This window comes from Chrysochloris asiatica, unplaced genomic scaffold (genome assembly GCF_000296735.1).
Source record: "Chrysochloris asiatica unplaced genomic scaffold, ChrAsi1.0 scaffold00125, whole genome shotgun sequence".
Classification (NCBI taxonomy): Eukaryota; Metazoa; Chordata; class Mammalia; order Afrosoricida; family Chrysochloridae; genus Chrysochloris; species Chrysochloris asiatica.
In genome coordinates this window covers 7,107,416-7,128,599 of record NW_006408643.1, presented here as the reverse complement: position 1 = coordinate 7,128,599, position 21,184 = coordinate 7,107,416, and the positions used below count along the sequence as shown (strand labels likewise).

Below are 21,184 nucleotides of genomic sequence, written 5' to 3'. Positions count from 1 at the left end.
TTCGTTGTCTCTTCCTTCAAATGATAGTGCTCTGGGCTTTTGTTAAGCATTAAAAAAGAGCAGAAGATAACCGTGTAGGTCAAAGGTGTTCTCTTGAATGGTGAAGAACAGATATGTACAGAGCTTTATTGGAGAAAAATATCAAAAGTACCAAGGACTGCTAGAAGAATAAACAAATTTATGTTGGAAGAAGTGCAGCCAGAATGCTCCGTAGAAGCCAGGATGACCAGACTTCATCTCTCATACTTCAGACATATTATCAGGAGGGACCAGTCCCTGGAGAAGGACATCATGTTTGGTTAAGTGGAAGGTCAGCGAAAAGAGGAAGACCCCCAAAGAGATGGATTGGCACAGTGGCAGTAGCAATGGGCTCAAACATAACAATTGTGAGGGTAGCTCAGGACCAGGCAGTGATTCGTTCTGTGGTTCATAGGGTCACTAAAAGTCAGAACCGACTCGACAGCACCTTACAACACGCAGAGCCCGGTGGCGCCAGGATTAAGCACTCAGGTGCATAACTGAAAGGGTGGCAGTGTGAACCCATCCCGTGGCTCCCAGGGAGAAAACTCTGTTGATTTGCTGCAGTAAAGATGACAGCTATGGAAAGCCTACGGGGCAGTTCTACGCTGTCACATGGGGTCGCTCTAAGTTGTAAAGGACTCAACAGCACCAAACAATAACAAACTCCAACATTTAAAAGATGGTGGTTTAAACCCACCCAGCTGCCATGTGGAAGGCAGATGTGGTCCTGTGAAAACGACAGCTTTGCAAACCCTACTCTGTGACACGGGGTCACTGTGAGTCAGAGCCGACTTGATGGCATCCAACAATAACACAGGGATAAATAACAAAACATTTGCCACTTCAACGTTCTTCCAACATATTCTTCACGAGGTACTAATTAAGTTTTTGTTTATCGTGTTCTTTAACCATCACCACGGTCGGTTACCAGATTTTCCAACAACCCTAGAGGGAAGCTCAGGGACACCCCTCCCTCCCAACCCAAGAATACCTGTTCACTAAAGCTTCCCTTTAAGAGCATCCCTTTAACAATTCCTGCTTTGTTTGCTCGAAGAAAGCACACCAGGACCTTTGGCATCTTTCACACTGCCTCTGCTCATAAATTCAACACACCCTCAAATCTACAGTAGTATTCAGGAGCCGTACAAAAGACCCACCCAGAAATAAGTTGCCAAAACTCTCTAAAAGCTGTGGGATTTTTCTTTCCCTTCTCTCAAAATCATAGCACTGAATGACTTCAAAAATATTGTCATGGAGTCCATTCCAACCCTAGTGACCCTACAGGACACAACTAAACTGCCCCAGCAGGTGTCCAAGGCTATCTCCTCTTGATAGAAGCAGATTGTCACATCTTTCTCCTGCGGAGCGGCTGGTGGGTTCAAGCCACCAACCTTTCGGTGAGCAGCTGAGCCCTTAACCACCGTACCACCACGGCTCCTTAATGCCTTAAAAACAAACCAAAATTCTGAATGCCCAACAGGTAAGGTCTAGTTTTTAAATGAGAAAATAAGTGAGTTCTCAGTGGGGGTGGGGGGTAACTGTGTCCCCCCCGGAGGACATTCAGCAAGGTCTAGGGACATCTGTGGTTGTTACATCTAGGGAAGCGGGGGGTGGGGAGGGTGGGGGGGTGATACTACAATCACGTGGGTGGAGCCCAGGGATGTTGCTCAACACCCCAGTGTCCATGAGGACCCCACCCCAGAGGAGCTGGACTGTCTCTGTTTCTGAAAGGTCACAGCTTCGAAAAGCTTCGACGACACACACGGGGTCACCATGGATCAGAATCGACTCAACTGCACTCACTATCCCAGAATCCCCTGGGGTATGCTCATTGCAGAGTCATCCCAGCAGCCTTTTCACAAGTAGACATCTTGTTCCCCCAAATCAGGAAGTCCCAGGGTCAGGGTCAAGCCATTCTTTCCTCACTAGCCCCCCTCACTTTTAATAGTACAGAAATTGTTTTTTTTCCAGATTGTTTTTAAAGCTGTTAGGTTGATTCTAAGGAGCTCTGGTAGCATCGTGGTTATGAGTCAGGAGGCTAGCCTCATTGTCAGCAGTTCAAAACTACCAGCTGTACCGCGGAAGAAAGATGAGGCTTTCTGCTCCCATAAAGATTTACAGCCTCAGAAACCCTATGCAGGTTGCTGTGAGTCGGAACCGACTCCATGGCACATCACCACCACCAAGGGTAATTCTTGGGCATCCTGGCATAGGATAAGCACTGGACTGCTAGCTGTAAGGTTGCAGGTAAACCCACCGGCTACTCCTCAGAAACCCTACACAGGGTCGCGATGAGTCAGAACCTACTCAATAGCACTTAACAAGCACGACAAAAGTGATCCTCGGAGCACTGGTGATATTGTAGGATAAGCGCTGTACTATTAACCACAAGGTCAGCGGTTCGAGCCCACCAGTCACTCCACAGGAGAACGAAAGATGAAGCGGTCTGCTCCCATAAAGACACAGAGTCTTCGAAAGCCTGAAAAGTAGAAAAGCAGTTCTACTCTGTACTATAAAGTGGCTATGAGATGGAATTAAATTTATGGTAGTACGTTGGGTTGGGTTTCCAACCTACAGGCTGTCAGTTCAAACCCGCCCAGAAGCACCAGAAAACAAAGGCCTGGTCATCGGCTTCCAGAAAGATGATGTACGAGAAAACCCTATAACTATGACGTGGTTCCACTCCGATGACGTGATGATCCCCAACAAAAACTTCCTAAGGCAGGTCTCTGGTGGTAGAAACTATCTGCTTTCAATTTCTAACCTAGAGGTTGGTGGTTTGAACCCAGCCGGCAGAGATGTGGGAGAGAGAACTGTTGATGTCCTTCTGGAAAGAGAACCATCAAAAACACCCCACAGGGCAGTTCTCCTCTTGTCACACGTGGGGTGGCCTTGAGTTGGAATCAACTATTGGCAACAGATTTGGTTTTTCAGGGTAATTCTTATGGGCACCCCAAGGTTGCAGGGCTGAAGTCAAGTTCCGGTCACTTCCCTCCCTCCCCCAGCTACTCCCTCTCTGATAACCCAGTCATTCTGCCCACCACCTCCCCCGAAAAAAACTTAATTTAGAACATTATTATCAACACTTCACGTCTCCTCACGGCGTGCCAGGGATCATGTTATAGGGGCATGCACAACCCCGTTGATCCTCGAAATGATCCTGCAAAGTGTGTGCGATTGTTGGTATGAGTCCCACTTTACAGAGGGGTCGATGAACTTATCAACAGGCCATACCACCAAGTGAGTTGCTAAAGCCGAGCTCTGAATGCAAACCCACCTGACCCCACAGCACATGACGATGTGCTGAATCTCTGCAAGACCTCACCATGCACACAGAGCTTTCCCCCCACCCCACCCCGGTTGGCACTGGCTTTGCTGACACCTAGCAACAGTAGAGGAACTCTTAGCTGGGATTCTCAGCTTCTGTTCATCATGCCTGTCTTCAAACACCCACCTTGCAGCCCCTAGCAACCCCCGCTACCCAGGAAAAAGAAAGTGTCGCCACCCACACTCCTCAAAATCATCATCCCCAGAACTCCCACTTGAGTGCCTCAATCCTGAGCCCAAAATTCCTGAAAAATTGTCACCAACGGGAGTTTTTTTTTTGCTCCCAAGACACTCCTTTGCACCCTTGATCCTAGAAATAGGCATCGCCAAGTACTGGGAACTTCCGGCTCTTCGGGCTCACTGATGCCAAGGGCTCTCTGCCCCATACTCCCCTCTCTGCCAAATGTTGGCCCCCCAAAAGGAGGGTAGCAATGCCCCACAAAAATCCTAATGGCTGAATCTGACCTGAGACCCTCCCACTTCCTCTTGCCCCCAAAGCATCTGCCCCCAGGTCTTCCTAGCTCTCTGCCCTCTAATCCACCACCACTCAGCACCCACTTCCTTCTTTGGGCTCCACACACTAACTTTCTCCCCCAGTCCCACCTATGCCTAACTTGCAAGCTCCCCCTTTCTCCCAATATTCCTTGACCTCTGACTCAATCTCCTAACCAGTTCACCCAATCACCTTCTTGGCCAAGTTGACCCCCAAGTCCTCTCTCTCCCCAGATAAAGACACCTCTAATTCTACACCCAGCACCCTCCCCCTGACTAACCCCCAACTCCATATGCAGTCCCTGCCCAGCTAAACTCCACCCTCAACTCCTTCTCCAGACCTCTCCCCAGCTAATCTTGATCCTCAATTCCAGTCCCAGACCCCTCCTCAAATAACGTCCACTCTCAACTCCAGCCCAGACCCCTTCTCAGAAAATCTCCACCTTCAACTCCAGCCTCAGATCCCGTCTCAGAAAACCTCCACCTTCAACTCCAGCCCGAGACCCCTCCTCAGAAAACCTCCACCCTCACCTCCAGCCCCAGACCCCTCCTCAGAAAACCTCCACCCTCAACTCCAGCCCCAGCCTTCTCCCCCACTACCCCAACTCCTCACTCTGCCCGCAGTTCCCTCCCCAGACCAGTCCAACCCCAAATTCCACCTCCAGCCCTCTCCCCCGCTAACCTGATCCCCAACTCAACCCCCAGTTTCCTCCCCACATAACCCAGACACTCGACTCCGTCCGCAGCCTTCTTTCCAATAACCCAGACCCCTAAATTCCACCTCCAACCCCCTTCCCAGATCACCCCGATCCCCCATTCCACCCGCACCCCAGCTTAGCCCCCAGACCCAATCGGGCCACCATGGGATCCCTACCTGCACTCTGCCGCCCTGGTCGCCTCAACCCGCGCAGCGCAGCTCAACCCGCCACCGGGCCCAGAGCACTGCTCCCTAGAAGGGGCGGGGCCTACGCAGGGGGACAGGCCTGGGGTCCCGGCACAGCCAATCGCTGGCTCCAGCAGCGGGAGGCCCGCGAGGGGGGCGGGGCGGACACAGGCAGCGGGGTAGGCTGCGCGCAGGCGGACTGAGCGGGGCTCGAAGCGCCGGCGGGGCCTGGAGGACCTGCGCGGATTGGTGTGCTTTCCTGGCAGGGGGCGTGGCTACGCTAATATGGAAATCGGAATGCTATTTCGACTCCGCGGCTGGCAGAGGAGTACCGCACTCAGTGAAATCAGATCTGAGCAAGGTTACGTGCGTTCGAATCCCGTCCCTTAGCCTTAGCTCCAAGACTTCACTTTTGTGGGCAGAATGCCACTTCCTAGTCCGTAGCTTGACGATAATAATAACAACGCCGGCTCCATTTTCTGAGGCCCTCACCAAGCCCTGTATTGACACTCTGGCTCATTTCATTGACTCCCCTGTTTGAGGCTGGGGGTGAAATTACTGTAATCACATTTTTCCAGGAGGAAAAGTCCCAGAAAGGCCACCAAGATCACTCAGCAAGGATGAGGCCAGATTGCTAAGTAATTTCTCAATTTCTGCAATCAAGAGGGTTTCAATGTAAAATGCAAATTCAATGAATCCGAACCCTGCAGAGCAACTGGACATAAATTTAATGGGCCTGGAACCCACAGGTGAATAGAACAAGGGGAACGCCATTTAATGAATCAGGTGCCCTTGAGAGATGAGGACGCTGCAAGCTGTGTTTATAACATGCCTCCTATGCTGTTGTTAAATGCCCTTGAGTGGATTCCGACTCATAGCGATCCTGTAGAGGGTTTCCAAAGAGCAGCTGGTAAGCTTGAACCACCGACCTTGCAGTTCAAACAACTTTGCAGTCTGATGCATTAGCCCACAGTGCCACACCAGGACTCCTATGGATGTTGGTCATGAAGTGTCAAATCATGGAAGAGATCATTGAGGGAAGACTTTTCTTATGTATGGGGATAGAACCTATATTCCACTACTTTTCTGTTTGTTATATGTGGTGGCTTGCATGCTGCTGGGATGCTGGAAGCTAGGCCACCAGTATTTTAAATACCAGCAAGGTCACCCAGGGTGGACAGGTTTCAGCTGAGTCTCCAGACTAGAAAGAAGGCGAGGCAGACTACTTCTGAACTACTTCAGACTACTTGTGAAAACCTTATGAATAAATAGCATCAGAACACTGTTAATGTTAATAATGGTGCCAGAAGATGAGCCCCTCAGGTTGGAAAGCAGTTAAAATATGACTGGGGAAGAGTTGCCCCCTCAAAATAGAGTTGACCTGAGGGTACGAAAGAAGTAAAGCTTTTGAGACCTTCATTTGCTGATGGGGCACAACTTAAAATTAAGAGAAATAGCTGTAAACATCCATTGAAAATTGGAACATGGAATGTATAAAGTGTGAAATTAGGAAAATTGGAGTTTTCAAACAAAAATTAAATGGAACACATAAAGATCAATATCCTAAGCATTAGTTAACTGAAATGGAGTATTGTTGGCCCTCTGGAATCTATGGTTTACTATGTCAGTGACAAACAAATTCAAGAGCAGTAGTGTTGCATTCATCATCAAAAAGGATAGACCAAGATCTGTCGTGAAGTACAACGCTGCCTGTGATAGGATAATACCAGTTAATACCACTGTTATTCAAGGAAGACCAGTTAATACCACTGTTATTCAAAATTACACACCAATCATTAAAGCCAGTGATAATAAAGAATTCTACCACTTCTTCCGTCTGAAATTGATCAAACATGCAATCAAGACATACTGAATAATTATAATTACTGGTGACTGGAATATGAAAGTTAGAAACAAAAAGGAAGGATCTGTAGTTGGAAAATACAGCCTAAGTGACAGAAATAAACTGGAGATCTCATGATAGAATTTTCCAAGACCAGTATCTTCTTCATTGCAAATACCAGTTTAAACAACATAAAGGACAACTATATACTTGGAACTCAGCTGATGAAATATACAGGAATCATATTGGCTGTATCTGTGGGAAGAAGGTAGAAAAGTTCCATATTATCAGCCAAAACAAGGCCAGGGTCAGACGGTGGAACAGGCCACATGAATTGCTCATATGCAAGTTCAGGCTGAAGATGAAGAAAATTAAAACAAGCTTATGAGAGACAAATATGACCTTGAATATAAACCAAATTTACAGACCATCTCAAAAACAGATCCGATGTAACAGACACTAATGACCAAAGACTAGAAGAGTGTGGAATAGTGTTAAGAACATCATGCAGGAAGAAAACAAAAGGTTATTACAAAGACGGAAAAGAAAGGAGAGACCAAAATGGATGTCAGAAGAGACTCTGAAACTTGCTCTCCAGCATAGAAATGATAAAGCAAATTGAAGAAATGAGGAGGTAAAAGAGCTAAGCAGAACACTTCAATGGGCAGCTTGAGAAGACCAAGTCAAGTATAATAATGAAATGTACAAAGACCTGGGGGTAGAAAACCAATAGGGAAGAACACAGTATTTTGCAAGCTGAAAGAACTAAAGAAAAAAAATCATTGTCTCCATATGCAATATTGAAGGATTCTATGGGAAAATATTGACTGATGTAGAAAACATCAAAAGAAGATGGAAGAAATACAGTCACTGTACCAAAAAGAAATCATTAACGTTCAATCATTTTACTCTTTCACATTCAAGAATCAGTGGTATTCCCACTGAATTGTTTTCATTTTGTCTAGATGAGTCTGGTGAAAGGAGATGGGGATAGGATTAGTTTTGCTCTTGAACACTTTAAAGAGGTCTTGTGCAGATCTGCCCAATACAATACGTCCTTCGATTTCTTGACTGCTGCTTCCGTGAATGTTAATTGAGGATCCAAGCAAAATGTAGTCTTTGATACTTTCAATCTTTTCTCCATTTACCAGGATGTTACTTATTGGTCCAGTGGTGAGGATTTTTGTTTTCTTGACATTGAGGTGCAATTCATACTGAAGACTGTAGTCTGTAATCTTAATCAGTAAGTATTTCACATCCTCTTCACTTTCAGCAAGCAAGGTTGTATCATCTGCATATTGCAGGTTGTTAATGAGTCTTCCTCCAATCCTGATGCCATGTACTTGTTCATACAATCCAGCTTCTTGGATTATTTGCTCAGCATACAGATTGAGTAAGTATGATTAAAAGATATAACCCCGCCACACACATTTCTTGATCTTAAACTATTCAATATCCCCGTGTTCTGGCGGAAAGACTGCCTTTTGGTCTATGTACAGGTAAGTGTTTTGGAAGCACAAGTGTTTTGGAATACCCATTCTTCACAACGTTATCCAGAATTTGTTGTAATCAACTTAGTCTAAAGCCTCTGCATAATTAATAAGGCACAAGTAAACATCTTTCTAGCATGATTTGCTTTTAGCCAAGATCCATTGGCCGTCAGCAACGACAGCCCGTGTTTCACTTCCTGATGAACCTGGCTTGATTTCCTGGTAGTTCCCTTTTGATGTACTGCTGGAAACATTTTTTAATTATCTTCAGCTAAATTTTACTTGCATATTAATGATACTGTTCAATGATTTGTACATTCCAATGGGTCAATTCTCTTTGGAATTGGCACAAATATGGATCTCTTCCAATCAGGTAGTCAGGTAGCTGCCTTCCAAATTTCTTGAGGAAGGCAAGGAAGTGTCTCCAGAGCTACATCAATTTGTTGAAACATTTTGATTCATATTCCATCAATTCCTGGAGCCTGTTTTCCACCAATTCTCTGACTGAAGTTTAGACTATTTCCTTCAGTACCACCATTTCTTGATCATATCCTATTCTTGAAGTGATTAAACATCGACCAGTTCTTTTTGTCAAGAAAACAAAAATCCTCACCACTGGACCAATAAACAACATTCTTATCAATGGAGAAAAGATTGAAGTTGTCAAGGACTTCATTCTTCTTGGATCAACTGTCAACACTCGCGGAAGCAGCAGTCAAGAGATCAGACGACGTATTGCACTGGGCAAATCTGCTGCACAGGAACTTTTTAAAGTGTGGAAGAGCAGAGATGTCAGCTTGAGGACTAAGGCGTGCCTGACCCAGGCCATGGTGTTTTCAATAGCCTCATATGGATGCGAAAGCTGGACAGTGAATAAGGAAGATCGTAGAAGAATTGATGCCTTTGAGTTGTGGTGTTGGAGGAGAATACTGAAAGTGCCATGGACTGCCAAAAGAACCAATAGATCTGTTTTGGAAGAAGTGCAGCCAGAGTGCTCCTTGGAGGCCAGGATGGCTAAGCTTCGTCTCTCCTACTTTGGACATATTGTCCGGAGGAAACGATCGTTGGAGAAGGATGTCATGCTGGGTAGGGTGGAGGGTCAGAGAAAAAGAGGAAGACCCCCAACGAGATGGATCGGCCAGGTGGCATCATTGATGGACTCAAGTGTGGCAGCGGTAGTGAGGTTGGCCCAGGATCGGACATTGTTTCGTTCTGCTGTGCATGGGGTCGCTATGAGTCGGTTCCGACTCGATGGCACCTGACAACAACAACAACAAGTTCTTTTTGGTACCGTGACTGTGTATTTCTTCCATCTTCATTTGATGCTTTCTGCATCATTCAACATTTTGCCCATAGAAATCTTCAATATTGCATCCCAAGGTTTGAATTTCCTCTTCAATTCTTTCAGCCTGAGAAATACTGAACATGCTTTTTCTTTTTAGCTTTCTAACTCCAGGACTCCAGGTCTTTGCACATTTCATTATAAAACTTTGTCTTCTTGAAGTGCACTTTGAAATATTTTTGTTCAGCTCTTTTACCTCCACATTTCTTACATTTGCTTTAGCATCTCTGCACTCAAGAGCAAGTTTCAGAGGCTCTCCTAACATCTATTTTGGTCTTTTCTTTCTTGTCTTTTAAATAACCTTTTGTTTTCTTCCTGTCTGATGTTCTTGGTGTCATCCATCCTTAGTGTCTAATGCATCAAATCAGTTCTTGAGATGGTCTTTCAATTGAGGTGAAATATACCCTCATGGTCTTATTTTGGCTCTTGTGGACTTTCAAAAAAAATTTTTTTCTGCTTCAGCCTGAACTTGCTTAATGAATAACTGATGGTCTGTCCCACAGTCTCTTTTGGCTGATGACATCAAGGATGAGTCAAAATTTATCTGCACTCCAGTTATCTCAAAACACTTGTCCATGTCCACAGCTGATGACATTGAGCATGCACGTGAAATGATTCTATCAAACAGACAAATGGCAGTGGATTATGTGGCAAATCATTTGCAAATCAGCCATGGCTCTGTCTATGAAATAATCTACGAAAGACATGGGTTTCTAAAAGCTTGTGTGAGATGGGAACCGAAACAACTCACGGAAGATAATAAATAGAAGCATTTGGACATCTGCAAATAACATTTGAACTGATCCTTGCAGGAAGGTAAAAGTTTCTTAGAGAAAAAGCATTACTGGTGACAAGATATGGATTTATCACTACGAGTCTGAGAGTAAACGGCAGAGTATGGAATGGAAATGTCCTCAATTGTCAACCAAGTTCAAAAGTCAACCATCAGCTGGGAAATTCATGCTTTTCTGGGATTCTCAAGGGCCAGTATTGCAACTGTATCAGGAAAATGTTCAACAAAATCAACAGTGCTCATTACAGTGAGATGCTCACTGAAGAGCTGAAACCTAAATTTTGGATTAAATGCAGATGACTGCTATCCAAGGGAGGGCATTGTGATCTTGCAATGACAATGCATGTCCACACACCTGTGCCCACACTGTAGCCATTCTGCAAAAACTTCGTCTTGAGGCGTTAAAGCATCCTCCCAATAGTCCTGATCTTGCTTTATTGGACTTTCAACTGTTTGGCCCTTCAATGACAAAGATTCACCTCTGATGAAGAAGTGAAGACAGCAGTGCATTCGTGGCTTACGGCTCAGCCTAAAACATTTTTTGAAAAAGAGAATACAAAAGCTTGTAGACAGATGGACAAAGTGTATTGAAAAGCAAGGAGATTCTGTCAAAAAGCGATTCGTCTTTTCTAAAAGTTGATTAAAATAAATTCTACAGCGAAACTGAAGATTATTTTTGACTCACCTGTGTATATTGAACGTCTCCACACTCTCTTCCCACAGGTGCAGTCAATTTGATGAGGTCTACGTGGATCGTTGCCTTTTATGTTGTTGAAAAAAGGTATCTGCAATGAGTAAGTCGTTGCAAAATTCTATCTTGCGATTTCCAACAGCATTTCTATCATCAAGGCCATGTTTTCCAATCACTGATCATTCCTGTTTCCAACTTTCACAGTCCAATCCAGTAATTATCAGAACATCTTGATTGCATGCTTGAGAAATTTCAGACTGAAAACGTTGGTAGAATTCTTCAAAGTCATCATCACTGACTTTAGTGGTTGGTGTGTACATTTGAAAAATAGTGGTGTTAACTGGGCTTCCATGTTGTTGGTGTTAAGTACCGGCCAGCAGGTTCCAACTCATAGCGACCCTGTATGGGTTTCCGAGGAGCAGCTGGTTGGTTTGAACCAATGACCATGTAGTTAGCAGTCCAGTGCTTATCCTGTAGTGGTACACTAGGACTTGCTGGTAGGCGTATGGATAGTATCCTATCACAGACAATGCTGTTGTTATTGTTAGGTGCCATCGAGTCAGTACCGACTCATAGTGACCTTATGCACATCAGAAAGAAACACTGTCCAATCCTGGGCCAACCTCACTACTGTTGCCACGCTTGAGTCCATCGTTGCTGCCACTTGGCCAATCCATCTCATTGGGGGTCGTCCTCTTTTTCTCTGACCCTCCACCTTACCAGACATGATACCCTTCTCCAGTGACTAGCTCCTCCTGACAATATGTCTGAAGTATAAGAGACAAAGTTTGTCCATCTTGGCCTCCAAGGAGCACTCTGGCTGCACTTCTTCCAACACAGATCTGTTGGTTCTTTTGGCAGCCCATGGCACTTTCAATATTCTCCTCCAACACCATAACTCAAATGCATCAATTCTTCTATGGTTTTCCTTACTCACTATCACAGACAACTGTTGTTATTGTTAAGTGCCGTGGAGTCGTTTCCAACTCATAGCAACCCTGTACAGAGTTTCTGAGGCTGTAAATCTTTACAGGAGCAGAACGCCTCATCTTTCTCCCACAGAACCGCTGGTAGTTTCAAACTGCCAACCTTGAGCTTAGCAGCCCAATTCGTATCCACTACACTACCAGAACGCCTTATCACTGACAAAGTATAACCCAAACCAAAACCCACTGCCACTAATTCCATCCTGACCCAGAGCAGCCCTGTATAGGATTTCAGACTGTAAACCTTCATGGGAGCAGACTGCCTCCTCTTACCACCAGGGAGCAGCTGGGGGCGTTGAACTGCTAATCTTGTGCTTAGCAGGCCAATACTTAACCCACAGCAGCACTTTCCGATTAATAGCAATCCTATAGTGGATGGTGGAACTGCTCCCTAGAGTTTCCAAGACTGTAAATCTTTACGGGAACAGACAGCCTCAGCTTTCTCCCACAGAGGAGCTTAGGGGCTTAAAGTGCTGACCTTGAAGTTAGCAGCCCAACGCTTTAAGCCACTGCCCCACCAGGGTTCTAGGACAGAGTACATACAGGCTACAAATCTTTTGAAAACCTAATGGCGTGTTTCTGACGTTGTAGGATAAGCACTGGACTCCTAACCACAGGGTTGGCAGTTCAAACCCACCAGTCTCTCGGAGGGGGAAAGATGACGCTTTCTGCTTCTGTAAATATTTCCAGCCCCTGAAACCCAAAACAGGGCCATTATCCATCAGAATCAACATGATGGCTGGGGGGTGCTGTGAGGGGTTTTCTACTCTGTTTGGTTTTGTTGCTGTTCTTAAGTGCTGTCCAGTCAGTTCTGACCCATGATGTTGTTGTTAGGTGCCATCGAGTCGGTATCAAGTCGGTACCGACTCGTAACGACCTTATTATGCACAGCTGAACGAAACACTGCCCGATCCTGGGCCAACCTCACTACTGTTGCCACGCTTGAGTCCATCGATGCTGCCACTTGGCCAATCCATCTTATTGGGGGTCGTCCTCTTTTTCCTCTGACCCTCTACCTTACTAAACATGATATCCTTCTCCAGCGACTGGTCCCTCCTGACACCCTATATAGGGTTTTCAAGGAGCAGCTGGTAGTTTTGAACTGCCGACCTTGTTGTTCAAACTGACTTTGCAGCGCCACCCCAGGCTGTTCTGTGGTGTCATTGTTACGTATCATGGAGTCGGTTCCGAGTTGATTCATAGTGACCCTGCACAGGGTTTCCAAGGCTGAAAGCCTCATCTTTCTTCCACAGAACAGCTGGTAGTTTCGAACTGCCGACCTTGAGGTTAGCAGCCCGATTCGTAACCACTACGCTACCAGAGCTCTTTAGGCTTTCAATGTTCTGTAGGGTCTTTAAAAGTCGGAATCGGTTCAAGAACTGCAACAGGCTTTGAAATCTTTACACGAGTAGGCTGCGAGACCTTGTTTCTGAAGAATTGCTGAGTGGGTTCCAACCGCCAATCTTCCAGCTAGCCCCACCAGCGTTCCTTCCAAGGCTGACACACCGTGTGCCTCCCCCACTGGGCTCTGTGATCCCGAGCAGCAGGCCCCCCAACCCTGCACCCCCAGGCCGCCTCTCTTGCCTACTAGAGCCTCCCTGCTGCTTCTCTGTGCTCCAGCTGCAGTCTCCACAGAGAGCAGAGAAAACCCGGCTCCTGGGGGCGTGGGCATCTCACTGTCCCAGCCTGTGAGTCCCACCTGGACACTCAGGAGTCTTACCCCCTCAAAGGGAATCACTGCCTAAATGGGGGTCTCAAACTGGTGACTCTCCATGGGAAATGTATCCCTTAAGTCCTTTTAATTTTTAAAACAATTATTGTCAAAAAAAAGTCGCCAATGTTTTTAAATCAGGTGTTTTCACTGGAAGAAAATCAGAACCCCAGGTGCTCTTGGGAAATCAGGAAGTCTGGAGACACCTGCAGCCATTCTGCCTCACAGAGCCCATACAGGACAGAATAGACCCACCCCCTAGGGTTTCCGAGGCTGTAAATCTTTACAGAAATTGACTGCCACATTTCCCCTTCAGAGCGGCTGGTGGGTTTGAACCACCACCATTTTGGTTCACAGTCAAGCACTTAACCACTGCGCCACCAGGGGTTGCCAGAAACCAAACACACCGCTGCCAATTCCAGCTCCTAGCGACGCCTATAGGACAAAGTAGAACTGCCCCCTTGGGCTTCTGGGATTTCAAGTCTTTAAATAGACTCATCTTTCTCCTTAGGAGCAGCTGGTAGGTTTGAACTGCTGATTTTGCAGTTGGCATTCCAATCCTTAACCCACTACACAACCAGGGTTCTTGTACTATGTGACTCCCATCAGGGCGGGGTTAAGAGAGGCAAGTGGGACATCCTGTCCAGCCCCAAATGTAACGGACTGTCCAAAACACTAGTTACAAAGGTTTTTAATGTAACATTTCTTATCAAGGAACATCAGTGCGGAAAGCAGCCACGATGAACAAAATACCAGAGTTTTAGACAAAGACCGGGCCTCGTATTTGCAGTACTCACCTCCCCTGCCTCCCCCTAGGCCTGACCCCATCTATCTTTATTTCAAATGTTGCTATTTTGTTCCTTATGTATTCTTCCGCATTTAATATTGCTCCAAACCGCTGTGAAACATGTCTTCCCACCTGCCAATGAATCAAAAATGAATTCAAAATAAAGAAGTTTAAGAAAAAAAAAATGCACTAAATTAGTCTCTATCTGGGTTACTAAAATTTGGGGAGTAGAAGCTGGTGCCTTTTATTTTATTTTCTATTTTATTGGATTATATGTTGGTGTTGCTATTCGTTACCATCGAGTCAACCCCCAGGTCATGAGAGGGGCTCCCACACACTACTTGAAAGAAATGCTGCCCCATGCAGCGCCAGTCCTGTGACCAGGGTTTTCACTGGCAGATTTTAAGGAGTGGATTGCCAGGTCTTTCTTCCTAGTCTTAGTCTGATAGCTCCACTGAAACCTATTTAGCACCCTAGCACCACACAAGTCCCCATTAACAGGTGGTGGCTGCATATAAGGTGCACTGGCTGGAAATCAAACCCAGGTCTCAGGCATGGAGGCTGGCATTCTATCATGGAACCACCACTGCCCTGGTTTGGGTTTGGTTTGTTGGTGCCCTCTCCAATTTTGTGACCAAGGTCAATGTCTGACTTACTTCACTGTGATCCTGGTTCAGCTAGTCTTGAACACACACCGAGAGCTCACTGTGCCAGTTGACAGACAGAAGGTGCTCCCTGGAAGAGGTGTCTCAAAGACCACTGTTATGTAGTAGAGCAAGGGCATGGTCCCAGCCAGGTCCCCCCCACCCCCTGAGTCCGGGGCATGCCCTTAACCACTACTCTGCCCCACCCCCAGGGATGCTGGCACGGCACACTCGAAGTCACATACTCACAGCTGTACAGATCAGGAAACTGAGGGCTGTGGGCCATTCCCTCTTGCAAAATGGGGCTCTATGTGCCCACCTGCTCCCTTCAACTGGCTACAATCATTTCAGGATCCAGCAGCAGTTCCTTTGTGAGGGCCACAGGGCTTCATTATGTGAATTATGTGGCATGGTAGGATCAGCACTGGACTGCTAACCATAAGGTTGGCAGTTTGAACCCAACAGCTCCTTGGAAACCCTATGTTGTTGTTAAGTGCCACTGAGTCAGTTCCAGCTCATAGAGACCCTGTATACAGTTTCTAGGAGCAACTGGTGGGTTTGAACTGCTGACCTTGCAGTCTAAGGCTTTAGCCTACATCACCACACCAAGGATTTGGAAACCCTATACAAGGTTGCTATGAGTCAGAACTGACTCAACAGCACACGATAACAACTCACCATGTTCCAGTGCAGGCTTTATTAAAGTCCAAAGGCTTCTCACAGTCCACCAGGTCTTTGCCCCTGCTGGCCACCTATGTTTCTGTGTCTCTCCTGCTCCCTCTCTCACCCTGGGCATTTTGGGGTTGGTACCCACTCCACCTCCTGATCAGGTGGATTTTCCGTGGCTGCCTGATACATGCCTGAAACGATGGCTCACTGCTGTGTCCCTGCTTTCTAGAGGGCCAGGACACAGTTGGTGCCTGTTGCATTCTGGGTAGATGAGTAACAGATGAAAGGATGAACGAATTACTGGATGCATGAAAAAGTGAATGAATAAAATTTGAATATGCAAATTAAAATGAATGAATGAAAATTGGATAAGTGAACTAATGAACGAGCAAATGAAAAACTAATGAATGAATACGTGAACAAATGAAAATTGAATGAGCAAATGAACAAAGTTTAAATGAATGAATGACTGTTGTTTTATATCTTCCTGCTCAGTCTGTCCCAGTGAGACTTTACCCCTGATGCTGAGATCCTGCTATAGCTACCCTGGTGTGAGTGGGTGGAGAGGAGGCCAGGGTGGCACACAGGGCAGGGGAGATGGTGGGGAAGAGGAGGTCAACTCCAACACATACACCTTCCACTGGGCCCTTCAGGGAGATTGACAAAGTTCACAGCATATCCAGGTTGGGAGGGTGCCCCCAGGTTAAGTGTGTGGAGTGAATGGGGAAACTGAGGCCCAGGAAGGGATCCTAGGCCAAAGCCAGAGTCTGGTATGAAGCTCTGGAGCCTAGAATGCTCCTGTCCTCCACCTCCCACACCCACCCCTCACTTCCCTTCCCAGGGTGGTCACTCTCCTCCACCCCTTACCTCCATCCCTCACCTCCTCCATCCTTACCTCTGCCCCTTAGCCTCCCCATCCCTCACCTCCTCATGGACCTCTTCCTCACTAGCCCCTCATTCTTTGCAGATGGTGTGATGTCCCCCTCGTCACCCCTAAAGAAGGGGCAGTGGTCAGCCGGGCTGCAGGATCCATTTCTTTATTGCAGGAAGACTATTTCTAAAGCAAATGCTACACAGACCCCACAACAGGGGTGGGGGCACCCACATGCGGGGGGGTGGACAGAGGGCGGTGGGGGAGGGGGGATCGCAGCAAGCCAGACCTGGTGTGGTCCCAGCACCAGGTGTGCCCAGGTCTAGGGGGGCTGGGTGGGCAGGTGCTGCCCCTCCTGTGTGGAACCCCCTCCCCAGGGGCAGGCCAGGGCCTGGGGCAGGAGAGATCTGGAGGCGGGTGGGCCCCAGGGAGATTGTGCTATCAGGGCGTGTCCCTGAGAAAGGGCTGCAGACCCCTGCCCAACCTCACCCTCTCCAACACCTTCAAGGCTCCCAGGGTGGGGAGGGGGCAGCCTCAGCTGCTAGAGGGCCCTGGACCAGCCAAAGGCTAGGGGTTCTTCAGTGGGCTACCCCCGTGACTGGTCACACACACATACACTCTCTCTCATAGTGCCCCCAGGAAACATTTGCTGAATCGACAGTCACAAGAACACCAAGAAAAACAAACGCATGTTCCCCAATCAGACCACACAGGCCCGCTTGTGTACACACAACCACATTCACACAAACCATCACGGCCCGCTCCCTGTGTGGGAGTAAGCACACATCCTGGCTTTCTCACACACACTGTCTGCCGTGCCCAATGAGCGTACAGCGACATCTTGCTTGGAGACTCTCTCTCTCTGGCTGCCACAGAACTAGTCAGTTGCCGTGTTGTGAACCGCCATGTGGAAGGTTATAACCGCCATATACACATTTAAGCACACAGCAGGAAACTGAGGGTGGGCTCCAGCCAAGAGTCAGCGAGGAACTGAGGTCCTCTGAATGCTGCCGACAACCACGTGAGCTGGGAGGTGGGCATCTGCCCCCTTGGGCCTTCAGTGGAGAATGAGGGAGGGCCAACATTTTGATCACAGCTTGTGAGGCCTTGTGTGGATTCCCCAGTTGATTCCACCATGCTCAGACTCCTGGCCCACAGACACTCTGACATGAGCCACGTGTGGTTTCAGTTGATTACGTTGGTGGTCACTGTTGTTACGTGGCAAGAGCTGACTGGTATAGGTTTCGAGATGAGAGCCACCGCACCAGAGTCAAATGGACATGGTGCTCCTCAGACATTCAGGGCAAAGAAACAGATGATCTCCAAGCAAGCGTGTCTATCAGCCACTCCCCAAAATAAACAGGCACTTGAAGTCACACTCACACACGCACAAAAAGTCACCCAGATTCATCACAAACATACAGTCCTGTCCCGACTGAGAGCCATTATCACATGCACAGATGGTCACCAACATGTACCGTACCAAAGTGGTCTCCCATACAGACAGACACACGTATGCACACAGACAAAAATCCAACATAGTAATACACACTACTTATGCATATAGACACACTGCACATGCATGCATAGACACATACACAGCACACACGTGCACATGCAGATACACACGTACACTGCGCACACAGGCATGCACACAAACACCCATGTGCACACACACCACACATAGCATATACACACATACATATGCATGCATATAGACACACACTGCAGACAAGCATACACAGGCACGTGTGAACCACATCATACATACACATGCACACATAAGACACACTACAGATGCAGACATACACACACACATACACAAATATAAACACATTTGCATACAACACACATAAACACACATATAGACAACACATACACTGCCCACAGACATGCCTACCTACAGAAACACACATATACAACACAAGTACACACATACACATATGCACATACAGACACGCATGGAGACACATGCTCACATGTGTGCATACAGACATACATACACATATATACATGCAGAGACACAAAGACATGCAGAGGTCCACACGGACGCTACACATGCAGACATACACGTGCACTCAGACATGCATGTGCAGAGACACACATGCACACAGAGACAGATTACACATAAGCGTATGTGAAGACACGAGTACACAAAGATACACAGAGACACATACTCTGCACATGTAAACATGCACATACATACATACACGAGGGACAAAGGCATACACCTATACAGACACATATACATATATACACATGTACACACAAACACACAGAGACATACACATATGCTGCACACTGATACACACTTAAATACAAGTCACTTGCCCCTGACAGACTGAGTCCCACCAAGGCCCGGCCCGATAGTCAGTCCCTCAGTTCACCAGCCACAGATCACCTGTGTACACGGCTATCGAGACATTCATACAAACACCCAGAACCTCAGATGGCAGAGATGCCCCAACTCTTGCATGCACCACACTGGTTCCCCAAGGGCTGCTTCTGGACCCCTCAAGATGAGAATTCCTGGGTTTGGGGAACACATGAGGCAGCTTCTTTCCTGGAGCGCCTGAAATCGTCTGCCCCAGACAAAGGCCTGGCCAGTGTCTTCCCAGCATCCCAAGCGTGCATCAGTGATAATGTATGGTGCCAAGGTCTCTGATGGTCTGGGTCCCCAGGTGGGTAGCGTGTGTCAGGAAGCCCTTCTCTCTCACATGCCTGGATCTGCCTGCGTCTGCGCATGAGTCCCCCAAGTTGTGCTGTAGTTGTCTGCCGGTCTGGGCTCCCCGACTCTGGGCTGGGGGGCACTGCTGTAGACCTTGTTGTTATTGCCTGATGGCCTGCAGACCCCTCCCCTGCTGTGAAGACAGGAGCAAAGGGGTGGCCCAGGACCTGGGGTGGGGACACAGGCCAGAGGTCACAGGGACAAGGAATGGGAGGGTGTGTGAAACACCAAATAGGAGAGAGAAAAATATCTGAGGTTTGCATTTCAGCTCCGCACTGCCCGCCCCTCCCCAAGTCACAGTGATCAGATGTGGAGGTGGGGGGCAGGTCTGGCTAGGAGGGTGGCGATGGAGCACATGGGGCCTCCTTGGGTCCCGATCGGGTGGCTGTGAGTCACGTTCCAATTTGCTGAGTGCCGTTCGAGTCCACTCTTGACTCACAGCGCCCCTGTGTGGCAGAGCCAAACTACCCCATAGGGTTTCCAAGGCTGCCATCTTCCCAGGAACCAGTGGCCAGGTCTTTCTTCCGTGGAACTGCTGGGGGATTTCCAACTGCACTTCACTATCGAGCCACCAGGGCTCCTCTTGAGTCATGTTCTGTCTCCCTGTTTTCCCATCTGCAGAATAAGGTGAGGGGCCGCCTCCAGCACTTGGCTTTGGGGATACAGAGAGAAGGAAGGGACAGGTCAGAGGGGGAGGGAAGAGGAGCCTTCCCTGGGTGAGGCTGGGAGGAAGGGGGGGAGGAGGCGGAGGAGGCGCTGGGGTTCCTCGGCGGTGGTCACCGCGTTCACATGAGGACACACTTGCCCTTGATCCGCTCTGTCCTCTTCTGCTTGTTGGAACGTTTGCCATCAATGCTGAGGCTCATGCTACGCCTGGTCTCCAGCGTCAGCAGCTCCTGGAAAAGTTCAGTCACGTTGTAGTTCGTCTTGGCTGAGGTCTCCATGAAGGCGCACTTCCACTCCTGGGCCACGGCCTGGGCCTCGCGCGTGTCCACCTCGCGCTGCGTCTCGTCACACTTGTTGCCCACCAACATGACGGGGATGTCCTCCACGCTGCCTTTGATCTGCACAATCAGCTTGTAGATGGGACCCAGCTCCTCCAGAGACTGCTTGCTGGTCACCGAGAACACCAGGATGAAGGCATGGCCTTTGGAGATGGACAGGCGCTGCATGGCCGGGAACTGGTGGCTGCCCGTGGTGTCGGTGATCTGCAAGGTGCACACGCTCTTGTCGCAGCTGATCACCTGCCGGTACGTGTCCTCAATGGTGGGGATGTAAGTGTCTCGGAAGGTGCCCTTCACGAAGCGCAGTACCAGCGAGCTCTTGCCCACGCCGCCCGCCCCGAACACCACCACTCGATAGTCGTTGCTTTGCTCCGGCATCTTCCACGGGGTCCGCGGGGGACACGGGGCCAGGGCCAGATGCTAGAACCCCAGACCGACCCTGCACAGAGAGGAGTGTCAAAGCAAAAGGCCGCTCAGCCCAGGGGAGGGAGAATGCAAGGACGGCTTCTCAGAGGAGGAGGTAGCTTTGCAGGGAGGACAGGAAGGCAGGCCTATTGGGAGGGCTTAGCTGATTTGGCGTTTCTGCCCTATCCTGCATGTTGGCAGGCTAACAGCCCACACCCACACACAAAAAGCTAGTGCCTGAGTGGGAATATTCCCTAGGGACTGAGGGCTGAAAGGGATGTGAATGATGGCACCCAACCCAAACTCCTTCTCCCTCCTTCTCCACCTGCTTACCACCCTTCAGCCTGTGCCCCCTCCCGTCACGTCTAAGAATGGTCTAGAACTCCCAGGAGCCAGCAGCACTGTCTAGTGGCCTGCAAAAGCTGATTTACAGCCTGAATCTCAGTGCGTCCATCTGTACAATGGGAATCCTGCCCTCCTCTTCTAAGGAGTGTCAG

At 48.1% G+C, this 21,184-nt stretch overlaps 1 protein-coding gene across 1 annotated transcript; it reads right to left on the bottom strand.

Moving 5' to 3' along the window:
• Positions 1-20,063: 20,063 nt before the first annotated feature.
• On the bottom strand, positions 20,064-20,735 carry DIRAS1 (DIRAS family, GTP-binding RAS-like 1). The gene has a single exon (XM_006868974.1). It carries the CDS (start codon positions 20,658-20,660, stop codon positions 20,064-20,066), a length of 597 nt encoding a protein of 198 aa, XP_006869036.1. The 5' UTR covers positions 20,661-20,735.
• Positions 20,736-21,184: the final 449 nt, after the last annotated feature.

Excerpts from the sequence above, each read along its gene's own strand:
- DIRAS1 (XM_006868974.1), bottom strand. The coding sequence starts at position 20,660 with ATGCCGGAGCAAAGCAACGACTATCGAGTGGTGGTGTTCGGGGCGGGC.